The sequence below is a fragment of the Mus musculus genome, chromosome 2 (assembly GCF_000001635.26).
Source record: "Mus musculus strain C57BL/6J chromosome 2, GRCm38.p6 C57BL/6J".
NCBI lineage: Eukaryota > Metazoa > Chordata > Mammalia > Rodentia > Muridae > Mus > Mus musculus.
In genome coordinates, this window is record NC_000068.7 from 63,177,751 (window position 1) to 63,196,826 (window position 19,076).

At 37.1% G+C, this 19,076-nt stretch overlaps 1 protein-coding gene and 1 long non-coding RNA gene across 22 annotated transcripts in view; one reads left to right on the forward strand and one right to left on the reverse strand.

Annotated features, from left to right (window-relative positions):
* The window catches only part of Kcnh7 (potassium voltage-gated channel, subfamily H (eag-related), member 7), a 490,878-nt gene extending 484,341 nt beyond the window's left edge, over positions 1-6,537 (reverse strand). For 14 of the 16 annotated variants that reach the window (XR_374421.1, XR_001781102.1, XR_374422.3 and 11 more), the window contains exons 1-2: positions 6,252-6,420; positions 4,306-4,536 (exon numbers count right to left, since the gene is read on the reverse strand). Coding sequence is in view for 12 of the 16 variants with exons in the window: in XM_011239315.3 (XP_011237617.1) it covers positions 4,306-4,536; positions 6,252-6,327 (307 nt within the window). In the remaining 4 variants the exon portion in view is untranslated. Of the gene's footprint in view, positions 1-4,305; positions 4,537-6,251 lie in introns of all 16 variants that reach the window. The other 2 variants (NM_133207.2, XM_017315936.2) reach the window with 1 other exon arrangement.
* Positions 5,946-18,867, forward strand: Gm34110. 6 transcript variants are annotated; one of them, XR_374574.3, is made up of 3 exons: positions 5,946-6,552; positions 8,411-8,499; positions 14,513-15,073. It is a non-coding gene; the product is annotated as a predicted gene, 34110 (long non-coding RNA). The 6 variants fall into 6 exon arrangements; XR_374573.4 differs by having other exon boundaries at positions 5,948-6,552; positions 14,435-15,073; XR_866371.2 differs by lacking the exon at positions 14,513-15,073 and adding an exon at positions 18,758-18,867 and having other exon boundaries at positions 5,953-6,552.
* The last annotated feature ends 209 nt before the right edge of the window (positions 18,868-19,076 follow it).

A 19,076-nucleotide genomic window follows, 5' to 3' on the forward strand; every position in this document is an offset into this window, starting at 1 on the left:
GAATCTCAGATATAACAATGCGCATATGGGATAAAGTATGGAGAAGTCGAGAGGGAAAGTGAAAGAAATCACAGGCAACACACTCCTTGGAAAACTTTCCTGTTGCTTGAACACACACACACACACACACACACACACACACACACACACACACAAACTATATTGCTATTTCTGTATTTAAAACCACCATCTGCATCTCTACTACACAATCCAAGAATTAGAAGAGCAGAATATATTATGTGCATGAAGCTTATGTAAAGGTATTATAATAGTTATTTCATATGACTAAAATTTTAACTAAACCGCATTGCTTCCTTAAGACGTCATTATAATGTGCAAGTGACAAAGTGTGGTAAAAGGATTATATTAGTAGTTATTTTAAAGCTGGGGAAGAGAGAAAGAGTAGTAACTGACTCTAAATGTCATAATGTTCCTCTCTACATTTCTCTTTGTTTATAAACAACTTCCTGTAAACATCTTTGGTTTAGAAATTGCACTTGAACTTTTGTTGTGCTGTCGTATACCTCAAAACATAGACCACCATTGCCCTGTATGTACCTGTAATTAACATGTCACCTAGGAGAGAGAGGTAAATCCCAGAAGGAGCCTTCACTCTTACCTGCAGAACAAAGCCTTTTAGATCTTTCTGCATAGCTTGCAGGGACAAGAAATCCAATGTTAACCAACCAAGGCCATTTTCAACTTTAGTGGAATTATACATTGCCTCTGGTACTCTGAGCTGATGGGTTAAGGACTCTCCTTAGCCACTTTCTATTCTCTAGCTATTGAAAAGCAGCACAAAGAATAGAAAGACAACTACGTGTAACACTGCTTGGTTGGTAAAATTGAGACTATACTGTGTCTAGAATCTTAATGCTAAAATCATAATGCTCCCTTATTTTTACTGAAGTTTACTTTGGTTTTCCACATTTTTAAAGTTGTTTAGAAACTTGTGCTACACACTTATATAGTAAGGTTGTAGGGTGATCAACAAGCTATTTTGATGATAGGGTGCACTAAAATTCAGATAACCAAGTAAATTAAAGTAGAGCAGATTAAGCTATTGTTTTATGTTTCTTATTCCATCACCTACAAGCCACAAACAAGAGAATAAATAATGTTTTCCAGATCCCAATCACGACCCCATTTTAAGGTATTTTTTTTAAACATGAAGGTATCACCATATTAAAATACATGCCCACCCTTATATAAGCCTCAGTGTAATTATAGTTTTATATAATTAGAGTTTCGTGTCAAAAGATTTACAGCTTCATCACCTCAAGCAACATTCAGAGCTGCCAAGAATGATTTATGCAATAATGACTTAAACTGTAAAATAGAATTCTCAAAGGAAGAGCTGTCAAGTGCTTCTACTTCAGATAAGTGGGTTTTTAAGAATTGATATTCTGGTAAACAGCAATCTCTACTCTACCTAGAACAGTCACATACTGAGCAAGATAGGAAGTACTGCTTCTTAGTGAACTGTGCGGCATGTCGTGTTTCCACTGGGACCAGCTCTGGCTTCCCCTGCTCAGCAAGCCAATGAGGCACTTCAAAAAGCAAGCTTTCAAAAATAATGGTTCACTCCTCAGATATTTTGATGCTTAAACGTATTTTGTTGATCCATCATGAATGAATGGAAAGCACAGAATATAGGAACACTTCCTCACTTTCTCATCGTGAGATACATATATATATATATATGACTGAATTGCTGAATTAATAAAATAGGAAGCATTTACTGAATAGAATCAAGAATAAAAAAAAAACAACAAAAATACAAGTGATTGAAGTAGATGAACTTAGTTAAAAGGCATTAAGGAAACATTAAGAAACAAACCAATGAAAATATTTCTATGTTGTGTTTTTCTTCTGTCTGTCTGCTTTTATAAATATAAAGTGGCCTGCAGCAGGTCAATAAGAGGTGAGACTATCAAAGCATTTGGGTCTCATAAGCTTTTACTGATTTTATAGCTGTCGTGTGAATAAACCAACAAACTCTCAAAATTAAGCCATCCACTAGTTTATTGGATCCCAAGAAGGGAAATATATCTCTATCTTAACCGTCTTCCAGGGGATCTGAGTTAATAACCTTTCCTTGGGGGGAAAAATCCGTGAGTTCATCTATTTATTTCCTCTACTAACTAAAGCTAAGTAGACAGTTTCTTGTTGACTCTAAAGAGGCGCTACTCCTTAGAAGCGTGCCATACCTGAAAACATCAATAAAGACAAAATTTGTATGAAAAAATAACATATCTATATTTCCACAAACTTCCAAAGGTTCCTTGTACAAAATTCTCTCTAGTCTCTCTGTCTCTCTCTGCCTCTCTCTGTCTCTCTCTGTCTCTCTGTCTCGCTCTCTCTCTCTTCTCTCCCCTCCCCCTCAAAATTCATATAGCTAAGCAAAGCATTCAGACATACATTTGCAATGGGCAATACGCTGACAACTTTACTGCAGGCTTGTAACCAACAGGTTTGTGCTTCTCTATAAATTTCCTCTTGAAAATTGTTCTGAGCTCATCTTTTCAGTTATAGTGAATGAAGTGATGAGTGTCCAAAATTCCACATTTTAGTTTCAATACAATAGATAGAATTGTTATTTAAAACCAAAAATTTGCTTAGCAGCTCACTGGCTTAACTAGAGTAGTACTTTAACTTTTTTAAAGATGAAAACATTCTGAAGCAATCTTGAAAATATAACAACAATTATGTCTGCCAAGCCTTAAACAACCATGATGTAGACCATGTCAACATCCTCTGGAACATTTAGAGAAGAAATAACCTACATTTCAAAGAAATTCTTAAAATTTCAAAAGGCATACTTCTTGGAACAAAATAGGCAAAAGAGATAAGGTGCAGTGCTTTGTGATAGTCTCTGTGAAGCAGTATCTCTAACAATGAAGCAATTGGGCTATTTATAATATACAATGCTACTGAGCGGAAAATAAGAGTGAACTGGGAAGAACTTACAGCTCAATTCCTTTGCTCTCTGATAATCATATAATTGCCTTCATTCCAGAGCAATATAAAGTCATACAAACCTGCCTTTCCAGTAATACTCGATTGCAATTCCCACTCAAGTGCAAGTTCATAGGATGGAGAAAAATCCAGTAATTAAGAACTGTACATTTCTTACTTTGAAACATTTAATTACAAGAAAATAAGACAAAGAATTAACCTTTCTTTTGCTATTTTTTTCTCTGTAGTTTTCAAATAATAAGTCATAATCCGGTGTAGCCTATAGGATAGCATGCATTGCCAAGCTTAAGGGTTTTCTAAAAGTCTGAGCAGATTCTCCTCACCCTCATTAATTTTTGTAAATAAAACAGCAAAATAGATGATGCAATATTGGCAAAATAACCTACAATGTACTTGTTTTCTACAAATGTTTTACTAAATGGGTAATTTACATGTGTAGATGTGAGACTACAACTATGCTTTAAAGTGAATTATGTGAGTATTCATATAGACTAACCTATTTATATTCAGTTATTTATATCTGAATATATATGTGTGTTCACATGCATGCATGCATGTGCACATTCATATGTGTATGCTACAATGTAAATGCATGCACATTGTTCCCAGGGAAAGGCTATAAGAAAGTAGTGTGTCCTTGAGCTTGAAATACTAGTCTTAATTTTAATACTAATAACTTAACAACTTAACAAGTGAATATTAATAACTGCACATTCAGAGCTCCTTTTCTGTATTTCTTACAAGTAATGTCTTCTACATCTCTTATTTTATAACAACTGCATGGAACCAAGTTTAGTCACTCAGTTGTAGAGGTTTTTATAAACTGTACCTAATCTTCTCTAAAAACAGTTGAAAGACACAAAAGTACCAACAACCAACACTTTAAAAGCCAAGATACACTTATCACTGCACCAATGTTCATTTCAGATTACACTGTTTTAATGAAGACCGTGGTAATATATTCAATGTCAGGCAGATAGTATGTACCGACTCACACTATGCATGAAAAATGCAAACAGTGAGTTACTAATTCTCACACCACTCCCTTGAAAAGTGTCAGGGGTGACTTATGGCATTTTCGTCCTTGGTGACATTAAGTTACTGCACCTCTACAGAGTTCAAACAAGGTATGCTTACACAAAGAAGAAGTTTTGTCACTGGTCAAATAAGAACATTCATACTTCTCAGATACTGAGACTTTACATGTAAAAAAAAATTCCATCTACAATTAATTATGTGAGGTTTCGTCTGCATATGAACTTTTGGTAATCGGAATTTCACTACAAGGGAATCAAATAGAAGGAATCCTAGCTGGATCCACATTACCATTCTTGTGATAGTAGGTGACCTCCACTTTCCTCTCCTCTGACCCCAGCAGCGCCTGGGCAATCTGGGCAATATCATGCCTCTTGGTCTCAGGCCCATGGAGAAAGTCACAGGTACACGGCTTCTGCATGACATCTGGCCTGGAGAAACCCGTCATCTCACAGAAGCCATCATTGCAGTAGATGATAGCACAGTTCTGCACTCTGGCATTTGCAATGATAAATTTTTTATCTGCAACAAGAAGATGGTAGGACATCTCTTTTAAAATCTTCCCAAAGGTTCTCACAAACACTAAAGCCATTTGTTGCATAACGAGGGTCAGAAATACAGTGGCTTCCCCCAAATGCCAATCATTTAGACCTTTCCAAGAGAATTACAAAAATCACACACACACACACACACACACACACACACACACACACCCCTATACAAACTTGAGGTGTGAGATCTGTGGAAATACGTGATTTAATACAAGAAATTAAGACAATTTCTCTTCAATTGCAAGAACAGAAATTTCCAAGTTGCCTAGTTCTCAAGCTCTTTGAGTCCCAGGAGGTCCTGGTGGACACACTGACAAGCAGTTTGCCAATGGATAATTCTAGAATGCCATTTAGTTGAATGATAAAAATTTCTTAAATTAGAAAATTAAAACATTCTGTAACTGCCAGGTTTCTCACTTCAACTTTGACTGGACCTTAGAATGCAACTATCTTAAAGTACCTTATTTTTAGATTTGCTTTTACTTGATTTCTATAAGGAAGGCATATGGTTTTCTTTTTTTTTAAATACATGCTTATATTTTTTAAGACACTTATCTTTAGCAATGAAATGACTCCACATTTATTAACAATAAATAAAATAAACCTTCATACTTTCATAATGTTCAATTCCAAAAGATAAAAAGAAAATGCACACTATACAGTTTGAATAGTGATAGAAAACAGTTTTTAAACTTTCTGTTTGGAACAAGCTATAATTTTATGTAATAGATATTTTAATTCAAGTCACATTAGGTGTGATAACAAGTTATATTTGCTATTTCCATAAAGAATATGGAACAGAATAGAGAAGTTAATGTTGTTCACAGGTACCAGATCTTCACATCACTAAGTGCAGTACTGGAGAAACATATAATGTATGCAACATAAATGCACGCTGAGGTAGATTTAGTGCAGAATACAAATGGATAACTACAGGATTTTAAATTATTATATTTATAGAAAATAATTCCTGGTGGCTTGCTTACATGAGTACAGAAATTTTTTTTCTACATTCAATCTCTGTGGGATTTACAGACTGCCCTTCAATTTTTAAATTTCTACACCTTATATTTAGGGAGCGACAAAGAGACACAAATACGGTTTTTCAGTAGTGAGCTGCTTGCACTCAAACCAGTCCACTGCTCACCAAATTATTCTTTTGCGTCTATTTTCAGTTTCCGTACAAAGTTCAGTTTTAAGAGCCAACTAACATCAAGCAAACAGCATCCTTGACATTCCACAGCCCAGCAGTTTACCAGCAGAAAACAGTTTGCATAGCTGTTGGCATCGCCACTACCATTTACATGTTCTTGTTTCCAGCCTATAGTCGGTTCTGCTCCTGACTTTACAAAGTCTGCCACAGAAAAAGCTTTAGAATACAAGCCCATGTTTTACCAGCACGTTCCCTTTAAGGTAGTAGACTAGTAGGGCATGAAGTAGCAAGGCAGATAATGGAGCAGTGGGAGAGGAGGATCAAATTGCCTTGTACAATGGAGTCCATAATATAAAATGTAAATCCAAATTAATATTAGAACACCCCCGCTGCCATCTGAACTGCCTGCCTGGCTTTCCCAGCCTCTAACTTGACAACCTGGAGTTGTCCATCCCTCTAGCTTGGAAGTGACGGACGCCAAGTGCTCTACCAAAGCAGAAAGCGAGCGACAGGGAGAGAACAAACGAACTTACTCTGCCCTTCAAATTTCCGTATGATGGTCCCCAGGAAGGTGTTTTGCGGTGCCACATGCCCCCTGCGAACAGGCATGTTGCCCCGGGTCTTCGCCGAGCGCTCCGAGCTCAGAGTTCTCCCGGGATGTCTCCCGGGCTAGAGCCCAGGCCGGCGCGCAAGCCGCTCTTTGTGGCAGCGCATCTTCTTTGGGGAGCAGAAATCTCTTCCCATTAGCACCACTTCGAGACACCCGCGTTCTCCGCCGAAGTCCAATCCATCCCGCTCACCTTCCGGAGGGGGCCTCGCACCGGCCTGCGTCGAGTGAGAGGCTTGGGGGCGGGGAGGGGAGGAGGCGGGGTGCGGGAGGTGGCGGAGGAGGGCCGAGGAACGCGGGGGGCGGGCTGGGCTGGGGTGGCGGGGCGGGGAGTCACAAGGGCAATCGATCTGTTTCTCTTCTCCCAAACAGCGCCAATTTCTCAGTGCAAATGGGCTTAACCTGGCTGTTGCCCAGAGCCCCAAGGATTGCTGGTGGGCGGGGGTGGGGTAGGGTGGAAGACTTGTGCGCCTTTTGCAGGAAGGGAAAAAAGAAAAGGAGGCAGGGTGGGGGTTGACGTTACTGTCCCCGCCCTCTCCCCCTACACACACACACACACACACACACACACACACACACACACACACACAGCCTTTATCCTGGGAGCTTGGGCGCCGCCAGAGCTCGGGTTACTCAAGCGTGCCTTATCGGAAGGCAGCCAAGAAATCTCCCAAACTCAGTGATAAAACAGCTACTCTGGGAAGGTGATCTCCATGGCCACTAGCCACAGGGCTCCATCCTTAAGGGATTCACACTATGGTAGCTAACACGCCCTCAGTTGCAAAGAAAAGACAGGTGGGAAGCCAGCCCAGCCCTTTAATGAGTGCTTCTAGGCTCTGCTGGCGCTCGGGATGCTGAAGATCGAAGATGAGCCACCTAAGAGTGCAGGTACAATTTCAGGGTTCAGCTCTGACCCTGACACCCTCAGGGGTGGTCTCTGAATAAAGCCAGGACTATCCAAAGCACCGCTGAGCATACCGGGTTTCCCCAAGGGAGTCCCAGAGGAGTTGCAATGATGAGGGTGACTGGGTCTCCCTTGTGCTAGAGGTTGACAGAACGATGTTAAGGCCAAAGATTGTGTAAGCAAATGGTACAAAACAAGCCCAGAGTTTGAAAAGGGTGAGGCTGAGCGCCTGGGAGAAGGAACAAAAGGTGGGTGGGGCTAGGAGTTCCCTGCCTTCAAGTGACCTCCCTTGTTAATTACCTCCTAAACCCAGTAGCCAAATTCCTTCTGTTTTCTCACCTTTGCTAAGGGAGTACTTGCATAAGACAGAGTTCCAAGGGAAACATTGAGACCTCTTCCTTTTAGCTTCACAGAGGCTTCCCATGTGGGAATCTCTTCCTGATTATACATGCACTTTGTTTGGTTCATATGTTCCTGGAGACTTAAGGCAAGCTGTGCTAAGGAAACATCTTTTCAAAGTAGATTTTTCCAGGTTTCTTCTCCTCTCCTCTTACTTCTCTCCCTTCATTTATGTAGTCAGCTTTAATAGCTCTATCCACGCCCCTTTTTGTAAGTATTTTCGGTCACCATTTCAATCTGCAAAAGAGAACTTAGACAAATCTCTTGTTTCTGGCTGTCAATAAAGGCCCACAGACTTTCATAAGGACATATAGCTGCATGGATGAGGGTCGCTGATAGATCAGGGTGCAGCCCATAGTCCTGCTTTGTCTACATCAGTAGGGTTCACATTATCTCAGTTATACCTCAAATATGAAGTGAAATAATCAGAGTGGGGCTAAGTGACAAGAGGCAATGTTCACTTAGGAGGGTGAACATATATTGTGGTAAAGAAGGTATATTGTGAGATTCACACAACACTTTTTTATATTTTAGAAAACTACACCCCCAAATTCTAAATAAAAACAAGAACCGAAGAAATTCTAACTGTTTTCATTGAAAGTATTGAAAACAAATCCAAAGGAAGACAGTGCCTGGAAAAGTTCAATTTTCTAGTTATTAGCTTGATTTTTCTTGACTCTGTGCAGTTGTGTCCATTGAAATATTGAGGACACACTTTTCTGATACATGGTTTCTTTTCTTTTTTCCGTGTAGGTAGATTATTTAGTGTTTTTCTTCCCTAGATGCAGCTGTGCTTGCAAGAACCATTCCTGGTTTCAGAAGCTAAAAATGTATGGAGCTATCCGTGGTGCTGATTCTTAGACTGCCATTAGTGAGTATTCATTGAGGATGCCAACCAATGACAGTGGAACTGCAAACTCAGTCAAGTGGCTGTTAAGACACAAAACCCTGATCTTAGTCACCAAATGCCTAGAAAAACACAAGTTGCTATTTTTGAGACATTTCTTAAACACCTTCCCATTTTACTTAGCTTTTAAACTAAACTCAAGTTCACATTACCCACCAAATCAAGGACTCCAGAGGAGAAAAGAATACAGTGTGTGGATTGTAAGTTTTCCGTATAAAGTTTCATTGCCTATAAGGTTTCGTGACACAATAATACAAGAGCAAATTATAACAAAGCAACATGGCTGGCTAATACATTTTAAATGACTTGCCAGCTCAGAAAATGAGAACCACTTTAAGGTAATAACCATTCCCATTGTATTTTGTAAAAACAAACGTTTTCTCTACTACAGGATACGAAGATTTGACATGCAGAAGTTTACTGTGTAATGTTTCTGCTTATGATTGAATATTTTCTCTTTAGGTAAAACTCTCAGAGCATCTATTAGGATTAGTTAATGAAATACATGATAAGTTTCCATAGCCCATGTAAGATATAAGTGAGATTATAGGCTTCACATTGTCTTCAACACATTTAACAAAGATCAGTTCTATTCATGAGGCTATGTAAAATCATAGAATGTTCTTCAAGAGGAAAAATGGAATTCTGTTCTCTAGAATATTTTCTCTTTAGGTAAAACTCTCAGAGTGTCTATTAGGATTAGTTAATGAAATACATGATAAGTTTCCAAAGCCCGTGTAATATATAAGTAAGATTATAGGCTTCATATTTCCTTAGATACATTTAACTAAGATCAGTTCTATTCATGAGGCTATGTAAAGTCATATAACATTCCATAATCTATGCATTGTAATTGATTGATTTGAACAGAAGATTAAAGGTATCCTGTTTCTAAATTATCCCAGTAATTGTGTTCATGCATTATATATTGGCACAGTGGAGACAAGTATATTAATCTATGCCCACCCAATAATAGAATAAAACCAGAGGGTGACAATCAGGGTTCTTTCCTGGCTGGAAAATTATATCTTACCATCCTCATCTCTTAAACTCTAACCAGATATTATGGGTTTTTTGAGCTCTCAAAATCCTATGAAATATATAGTTTAATACCCAGTCTCCTAATTATGAGCAAAGATGCAAAATAGACTCATATATCTCTTAAAACTCACATGGTTATTCACTTTGACTTTAATCTAAGCTATTAAGAATTTAAACATGCAAATGTTTTAACAATGCCTACAACATAATAAATAAATAAGCTTTATATATGCTTCACATGTGTGGTGCTGGGTATATTACTCAGGGATAAACCATGTTTCCCTAGGATGCAGGTCGATCTAGATTCAATTCATAGCACACTTTTCTTAAGAAACCAGCATTAAAAATTTTCAAACATAATATATAGTTATTCCAGTCTTTAGGGAAAGAGCAGTAGTCATCATGGAATGTTTAAGTAGTAATTTTATGCTGAGAAGAAAAAAAATTGAAAACTCTATAAGCAAATAAACGGTGTTACTTTCTCATTATACTGTTTCTAAAGTGGTATTGGAAGTAATTTGATGATATTTATGTAAAGTTTTTGTACAATTTAGCAAAACTATGTTACAGATCTGATGATCACAATTTGTCATTTTAATGGCTATCTTAATGTGGTCTTGTGTGAAGATGGTGGATAGCTTCTTACTAACTGGGTCACGTCTAACTTAAGAAACATCTGACTCCACAGTTATAAGTTAGGCAGAATTTGGCTTGCATTAGCCTCTTTAGCTCTGGAATCTTTTAAGAGTCAGGAATGTTGAGGTCATCTATTAACACAATGATATATTTGTGCAGTTTGTAATAGAGAAAAAGTGAAGAGAAGAATAGGGTTTAACATTACACTATTTTATTATAGTGAAACTAGGGGCTGAGAAGATGGCCCAACTCAGTTTTCATGATGAGGGTTGGGATTTCCATCTCCCACAGAGAAGCTGGGTAATGTGGCTTGTCTGTAACTGCAATGTTGGGCAAGTGGGGACAATTGAATTCCAAAGATACTAGCCAGGCAATCTACTTGACTAAGTCTAACTCAAGATTCAGTAAGGAATGCTGTCTCAAAACCAGATGAGGAAGATACCTAATAACAGTTTGGATTTTTTAAAATCTATGTGAGAGAGTGCTATTGGGAGATACCCAATATTGATCTGTGACACTCCTCCACATGCATAGGCATCTCAGACACAAAATATTAAAACATAAAAGAAAATACTGAAAGTATTTAAGATATATATATTTGGAACAATTCCTGGTTTTCAGATTTGTGTGAACAATAAGTAAATAAGATACACATATTTAACATGAAATCTGATATGTAGTAAATGACTCATTTTATTGATGATATATTAATCTGAGTATAGAAACAAACTTTGTTCAGTAAAGGCTGAGTGGTTGTGTCCTTCCTAAGGTATACCACAGTTATTAAAGAAAATAACCTGTTCAAATGAGTCAAAGATTCATCAATAAAAGAAAAAAGAAATGCTGATACAATGGAACTTGATAACTTATGAAAAACCATTTATAATATATTACACATATGTTATAGCAATATTATAAGTGGATATTTGATAGTGTACAATAGAAAATGGTTCACAATATGTTTTTTTTCTTTTTTTGAGACAGTGTTTCTCTGTCTAGTCCTGGCTGTCATAGGACTCACTCTGAAGACCAGGCTGGCCTTGACCTCAGAAATCCACCTACCTCTGCCTCCTAAGTGCTGGGATTAAAGCTGTGTGCCACCACTGCCTGGATCACAATATGATTTTTCATTTAAGAAATAACTCAGTATTTCAATAAAAATTGTGAAAATTTTACATACCGATTTCTTGAAGTCTGAGTAAATAAAAATCTTTCAATCAGTATTGGAAAGTATTAAAATTGCTTTAGCAGTCCTATTAATTTTGTTTTATTTAAATTGTGTGGTAGAGTTCTTAGGTCTAACTTGACATTAGGTGCTTTGAAAAACTTAACTAGGAAACTAATCTTGCTTTTCAATAACTTATTTTTGTGTTTCCTTCTATAACATTAACACTCACAAGTAAGTACTCCATAAATATATTTTGAGGTAGTTGAGCAGGACTTATTAAATGTGCCTTTTTGTTTTGTTTTTGTTTGTTGTTGTTTTTTCGAGACAGGGTTTCTCTGTGTAGCCCTGGCTGTCCTGGAACTCACTCTGTAGACCAGGCTGGTTTCGAACTCAGAAATCTGCCTGCCTCTGCCTCCCGAGTGCTGGAATTAAAGATGTGTGCCACCACGCCCGGCTAAATTTGCCTTTTATTTTAAAGGAATAATTAACAATTTATGTCTAACTGATTTTATAGCACATTCAAATACTTCAGGCAAAATGATAGGGGTGATTTAAGTCTTCTCTGTAGGGGAGACTGAGGAGACAATGGGGAAAACACTGAATCAAATAGCTTGAAAACGTGATTTAGTCACGAGTATCTCTATCATCAAGGCAAGACATAAATGTTTCTGGATGCTACACGAAGAATAAATAAAGTAGTATAGTGATTTAGAACTTCTTCAATCTTAGCTTTATCCCGACATTATAGGATTTCCAAAAAGTTTTAGAATACGGATCAAAATCCAAAAATTTTAAACTTACATAAATGTTAAAGAATAATTGATAATAATTTTAAACTTACATAAATGTTAAATAATAATTGAAATATAGTATACACATTGTAAAGGTGCAATGTAATGGTTCTTTAAGAATCTTTTCTTGTACATGATTTTGAAAGTTTCTATTGTATATGGCCCTTATACTATAGCTGTTCCTCCCCATATTCCCAACTTCACCCCATGCTCTCTTCCCTTCCCCATCTGATCATCGTATTCCAGTGCAGCTCCTGTCTATCCCACATTCATCTACATCTGTCCATAGGGCCTACATGGGTCTGCCCTATGTACAGATAGGCTTCTAGAGCTGAACAAGTGGAAACGTGTTGCATACCTAACTTAGAAGCCGTTTTCAACTCATAACCACTTGTAAATAAAACAATTAGTTTTCTGCAAGGAAGTCTCACTGGGGAAATAAACCATTCTTGAAGATATGGTTCATGCCAAACAGTAGATGCCCAACAACAGCAACAACAACAAAAACAAAAACAGACTTAGTACTATTTTTGGAGACCATTTTACTCATAGTGTTGTATCAGGGCATTTTTTTAACCTTACAGGTCTCTTGCATATGTACTTTTGTCCTCAGATTTCGTGTTTTTAAGGTATTCCTCAGAGTATGATCCTGTGTCTCTGCATTTATCTCTATTTCTCGTGCTGCTTTTGCTTTGTCTCTTTTTCCTCTGCTTCTTTTGCCCTATTCTGATTTTTTATTTTGTTCCTATTTTATTTATTATTATTCCAGAAATGTCTGCTTGTTTTCTCAGGCGAGAAAGAAAGGGTATGTATAGATCTGGATGGGAGGGAAAGTGGAGAGGAACTTGGAAGAGTTAGGGAAAGGAAAACCATAATAGCATATCATATTAAAATTTGTTTTTAATAAACAAGGAATATAATTTAAAATGATTATCTTGAAATCGTGATAAGTTTACATTTAATCGTAAGAAACAATGCAAAGAAACATAATTTACATTTACCAGCTCTCTCTCTGTGGTATCACCTTAGCTAACTATGAAAGGATGTGTGGTTGGAAGAGACTGCAATAAGGGAGCAGGGATCTGTTGCATGTGTTGGTCTCTGGAATGCTCAACTTTCTAGATCACTGGAATTATTCATGTAACCACAAATGTGTCATATTTACTAGTGTGGTCTTTAATATCATAATGAAGAATTCATATTAAAACTAAATAAAGGAAAAGAGTACCAGTAAGAATTAGATATAAGATATATATATATATGCTTCCTGAAATGTCTCCTCAAATAGCTTCTTCAGAACCTGCCTGTTTTCTTAAAAGTTTCATGACCAAACAGATGAAGATCTATAAAACAGGCTACTAAGCTAAGATTTGGTGTTCAAGGGATTGAAGATCAGTGATACAAGTACACAGTGATACAGGTACTGACTCCACCTACTGAGACAACTCCATTTGGATGTCAAACTGACAAAAAATGGACCAAAGCCTTAGACATACATAAACACTTTATCACTCAAGGCAATATTCTCAACAACTCAATCAAAGGCTATAGGGAAAGGTTAGAGTTTGAGAAACCCTGACATGTGTGACATTGTTTCACAATTTCTAAGTCTCTTTAAAACAAATTCCATGGTGCGTGTGTGTGTGTGTGTGTGTGTGTATGTGTGTGTGTTGAATTGTTAACAAATATAAAGTAGTTTCATTGTTATAGAGAGTTGCCTTTAAATATCAAGTTTAGAGGAGTACATATGGTACCAATATGACTCCCAGCATTAATGTTTTGTTTAAGGACAAGGTCTCTCAATAAAATATCACTGTGTTTAGTAGTTCAGCTTGCTAGTGCTCTCCTTGGGTTTCAGAACATGTATCCATGCTCAGCTTTTACATGGATGTTGACAATTTGAACCCACGTCCTCTTGCTTTCACATCTAGTACTCTTACTTAATAAGCTAGTACCAGAAACACAGAATAAATTTTAATACAATGAGAAAACCTATTATTAGAAGATAAGGTCTTCAGAGAGAGAGAGAGAGAGAGAGGGAGAGAGAGAGAGAGAGTGCAATATGAGTGCTAGCATAGGTTGGTAAGGTTTGGTAGGGGCTCATATTCTATACTCTACATCTTTAAGTGGTCTCTGAAGGTGTGGATGGAGGCTAGAAATAAAAAGCTTGTGAATAAGCCTTATTCTTTCATCCATAGCTCATTGTCAATGTCCCCAGTATGATTTTACTAACAACTTTCAAATTATTCTTTTCTCCATTTAGAGACACACGCAGTATCTTGGCGACCATGTGTTATTTATTTCAGGATTCCTAATATTGTGCTTGCCATCTGTTACATAGTGGTGTCCAATACGTGTTGTTATGAGAAAGAAGAAAGGAAAACATTGCAGATGAACATATGAATGGACACAGAGACAAGAGAAGGGATGGATTATGGAAAAAACGCAGTTGGAAGAGATGTGGCAGAGAAAGAAAATACAGAAGAAAATAGTGGTTAGTGAAGAAGACAAAGAAAAAGAGAGAAAAGTAGTTAGCAAGAGAGAAAGGGGAAGAAGAGAGAACAAAGATAAGGAAGCTAAGAAAAGAGAAGAAAATAAAAGAAGGGAAAAGAAAGAAAAAGAAGGAATGATGGAAAGAAAATGTCTTTTCCACATACCAATGAGAATTTCTAAGTGAACTCTGGCCATTTTCCTGGTTAGACTGATACACAAAATTGGTACGTGCTTGAAACGCTAACAGTGTCTGTAAATAATTTACTACAAATAGCATCCATTTTAATGACATCATAAAGAAGCATAAACATGCATACAAAGTAGCCTGCTCATTGGCAAAGCAAAATCAATCCTATACTGAAATTGTTAAATGCATCTGTATATTTGCAATTAAATAGCCTTTCTTGACTATAAATCAATGGTGATCTTATTTCAAGTGGTCATATTGATGGTACCAGGAAAAGCCAGAGCTCATACATGTTACTGTGTATGAGTTAATTTTTTTCTTATTGCCATTTTTTCCATATCGTTTTCTGTGATGAATTTGAAGGGAGCTTCCTGTTCGCAGAGTGAGTCACGGGAGTGCATAAGAGGGGCCTTTCATCTGGGTAGGTTTACCGCTAGGAACATTGAGATGGACAGATTTGGTTTAGGTCAGAAAATGAGTTCAGCTCAGTTCACTTTGCAGCATTGTTACTAATGCGTGGATCCCATGCTCCTCTGAACTGCTAAAACTACTCCTTCTCCCAAATCTGTTAAATTTCTAAATTTGATAACTAATTTGAATGTTTCTTTTTTAACAAACACTGCATATCTCAGGCATACTTAACTTCCAGGCACATTGCTGCAGAGTTTTGCAGCACTTTGGACCTGGAAATTCTTTCTGATACTTTTACCCAACGTGGCCACATTTAATGTTTTCTAAGATAAATTTCCATTTCTCTGTCTCTAACTTGTCCTAACTGAATATTCTTTATCATCTTGGACAAAATGTAATTATGAGACTGTATCAGCCTAATATTTCATTTCAAGCCTTCATATTAAATTCTTTTGTTCATATTTTACACAGGGAGTTAAATGAAATAACACAACTGTGGTGGCTGCCCTCGACCCAATTAGCCATTGGCATTGTTAGCATAGGATAGACCAGCACTGGAAATGACTCTCATTTCATACCTACATTCTTCATGTTATAGAAGATTCAACTTCTTAATGTTTTTTTTAACTATATTGCTACTTCCCAGCTTCATGTCACACAGGAGCAAATAACATGGAGTCATTTTATCAACTATAATCTAAACGTATTCTACTCAGAAAGTCCTGTTCCACACATTTTCACTTTTGTTTTAGGATTTCTTTTTCATACACTGTCATAGATACACATTTTTACTTTAAGATACTATTTAAGTCATTCATGTAAGAAACCATGTAAGGGCCCATAAGATGGCTCAGCAGGTAAAGGTACTTGCCTCCAAGCCTGAGAAATTCAGTGCAATTCAGAGTTGTTGAATGATGGAAGGAAGGAACAATTTTCAGCAAGATACACTCTAATTTCCACAAGCACACTGTGGCAATCATGTATTCCTCACACCAACTCCAGAATAAGTATGCACATACTAAAAGGAAGGAAGCCCAGCCACTAACACTGATAATTTAAAAGGAAAGATCTTGGGAATTATGTTGTTTGTGCGTGACACTTTTCTGCATTAGTTTCCATAAGAATCGTTCAGCAGCGTTCTAAGATCTGGCCATTTTTTCAGACTGACACTGATACCAGAAGTAAACAATGTGGCACTGGCATTCTCTTGAAAGCTCAGGTTATCTCGTTGTCTGTATATAGCATTGGAGGATTAGCAATGTGTAGAAGAAAAAGTTCACTTTCTGTGTGTGTTACAAGTGTGTCCTGAATGGAAGCAACAGAAATCTCCATGTTAGTGCTCAGGAACCTGTGGGTCCTGACTCAGAAGCCTGGTTGGCCTTAGCTACACACGTCTCTCTCAGCAGTCATAGTTCACCAGAGTCCTTTGCCACAGAAGACTCAAAGTTGATATAACTCCAGCTCTACATCCTTCTCATGTTTGTTTCTTCCTGACAACACGATTACTCTAGTCTATGCAAGCTGCTAATAGAATCTCTAATGTGGTGAATTACAACAAAGAGAGAATGAAACCCATTCTACCACCACCACCTCCAAAAAATAAAAGAAAAATGATAATCTTGCAGAATATATTTTCATCTTATAAAACCAAGCAAACCTTTATCTTCTCTAGATGTCCCCTAAGAGAATCTGCTCATGTTAGATCAGAATTGGTCATTGGTTTCATTCTGTACTGGGAAGTGTCCACAGAGGTAATTTCACATGTTTTATTTTACATCTGAAACTTTACACCAGAGTTCTGTTATTCTCTGTCAAAGTCTCTCAGAACACATTTGCCTACATAACTTATAACGGGTATTCCCTTTTGCCAGTTTCTCAAGTAATTCCCAAAGGAAAATTTCCTGACAGAAATATTTGTATACAATTCTCAAGGACTCACTAATATAAGTTAACAGCAAAATGTGAGATACAGTGGCAATTTCTTGGCGGGCATTTCATTTTCGTGACATCTTGCAAATCATATTACGTGTCCATAACTCTCCCTGTGCACCAGTATGACTTACCGCTTGCAAAAATAGCTTCATGTTCTTTCATTCTTTCTATATTATACCAGAAAACTATCATGATTTTCTACAAAACCAAATGTAAACAAATGATTATCTGTCCCTGCCCACCAAGGAGGTTGTCTTGTTTAAATGAATGTTTTTTGAACTATTCCAGGACTTGAGTAAGAATGTACATCTTTTTTGATTGTCCAATCAGATATAATGATGATACATATACACAAAGTATCTATGAGACAAATGTTTCAACCACTCAAAAGTGTTCACATTTTTTTTTTTTATTGCTAAGCTACCTGGCTTTGAGCAATGATTTTTGCAATAAACATAAATATGATTCAAACTATAAAACATGATGATTTGTTAGTTTCCCACCAACTAATCTCCTTAGTATCAGCCCTAGGTGGTGTATCACCTTATCTTTCGTTCTTTTACGTTAGAAATTTTACAAACCTATGCTATTTCAACAAATGGGTTTCTGATTTTTACAGCTTTGTTTTTCTGATTTCTTTGAAGGAATAATATCTCTTTACTACAGTAACTGGGATACAGACATTCATAAAGTTCAGAAATTATTCAAGGGTAACATTTTTTCATTAAGACACTCTGCCCTCATTTCATTTCAAAATGTAAGGAAATGTCTAAGTCAGCAATTCATTATACTTTCTGAAGTATTTAGAGAAAGTGTCCATGAAAATTGAGCAATAATTGAAGCACATGCTATACTTTAGCTAATGCCATGAGATCTTTATAGTTTATGAGCGTACATCTATGGGAAAAGACAAATGGACGAAGTTGCTGCAGTTACTGTGACATCATTAAAATTCACTCAATATTTTTGAGTTTCCAAAGGGAAAAGATGAATGTAGCAAATTGTGGTGGTTAATAATATCAGACTGACATGATCTAGGGTCATCCAAGAGATGTGCCTGTGGGCAAGCCTGTAGAATACTGTTTCAATAAGGTTATATGAAGCAGGAAAAGATATCCTGATTATGCCCAGTTCCATTCCCACATGTGATGGTGACTTTTTCTTGTAACCTGATAAAATCTAGACTCACATGGGAGGTGGACCTCCCGGCTTTCCTTTGGGGAGTTCTTTTGGTGGCATTAATTGAAGGGGGGATACCTATCCACTGCGAGTCATGCCATATTCTCACTGGGATTATGGACTCTATCAATGGAGAAAGAACTTGAGCAGTATGGACGAATTGCTCTCTACTTCCTGGCTGTGGATAAAATGAGACCAGATGCTTTGAACCGCTGCAACCCTGACGACTCTATTAAAATGGACAAAGCTGCTAAGCAGTCAAACAAAATGCATGTTTTCCTTAGAGGATTTTATTATACCAATAGGAAAATATACTAGGGTGTTCCTTGGATGTATATATAGGAAAAGATGAGCATAAGCATTTATGAATTTTTTTCCTTTCAGGCAATGGACAAAATGTGACCGGCCACATCCTGCATCTGCCACTGTGCCTTCTCCACTATGCTGAGCAGTAACTTCAAGTGTGTGCCCAAATAAACTCTTCTTTAAGTTGATTATTCTAGTTATTTTTTATCACAGCATTAGGACAAGTAACCAAGACACACTTTATATGTGTTTCATTGTTCCTAATTTAATAGTTCAATTGAAACCTATATTAATCAGACACTAAAATTCTGTAATTAATATAGCACATATTATTTGACCTAGGAACATATGCAGAGACCTTAAAACATAAAATATGAAGCATGAAATGCTGGTCTGA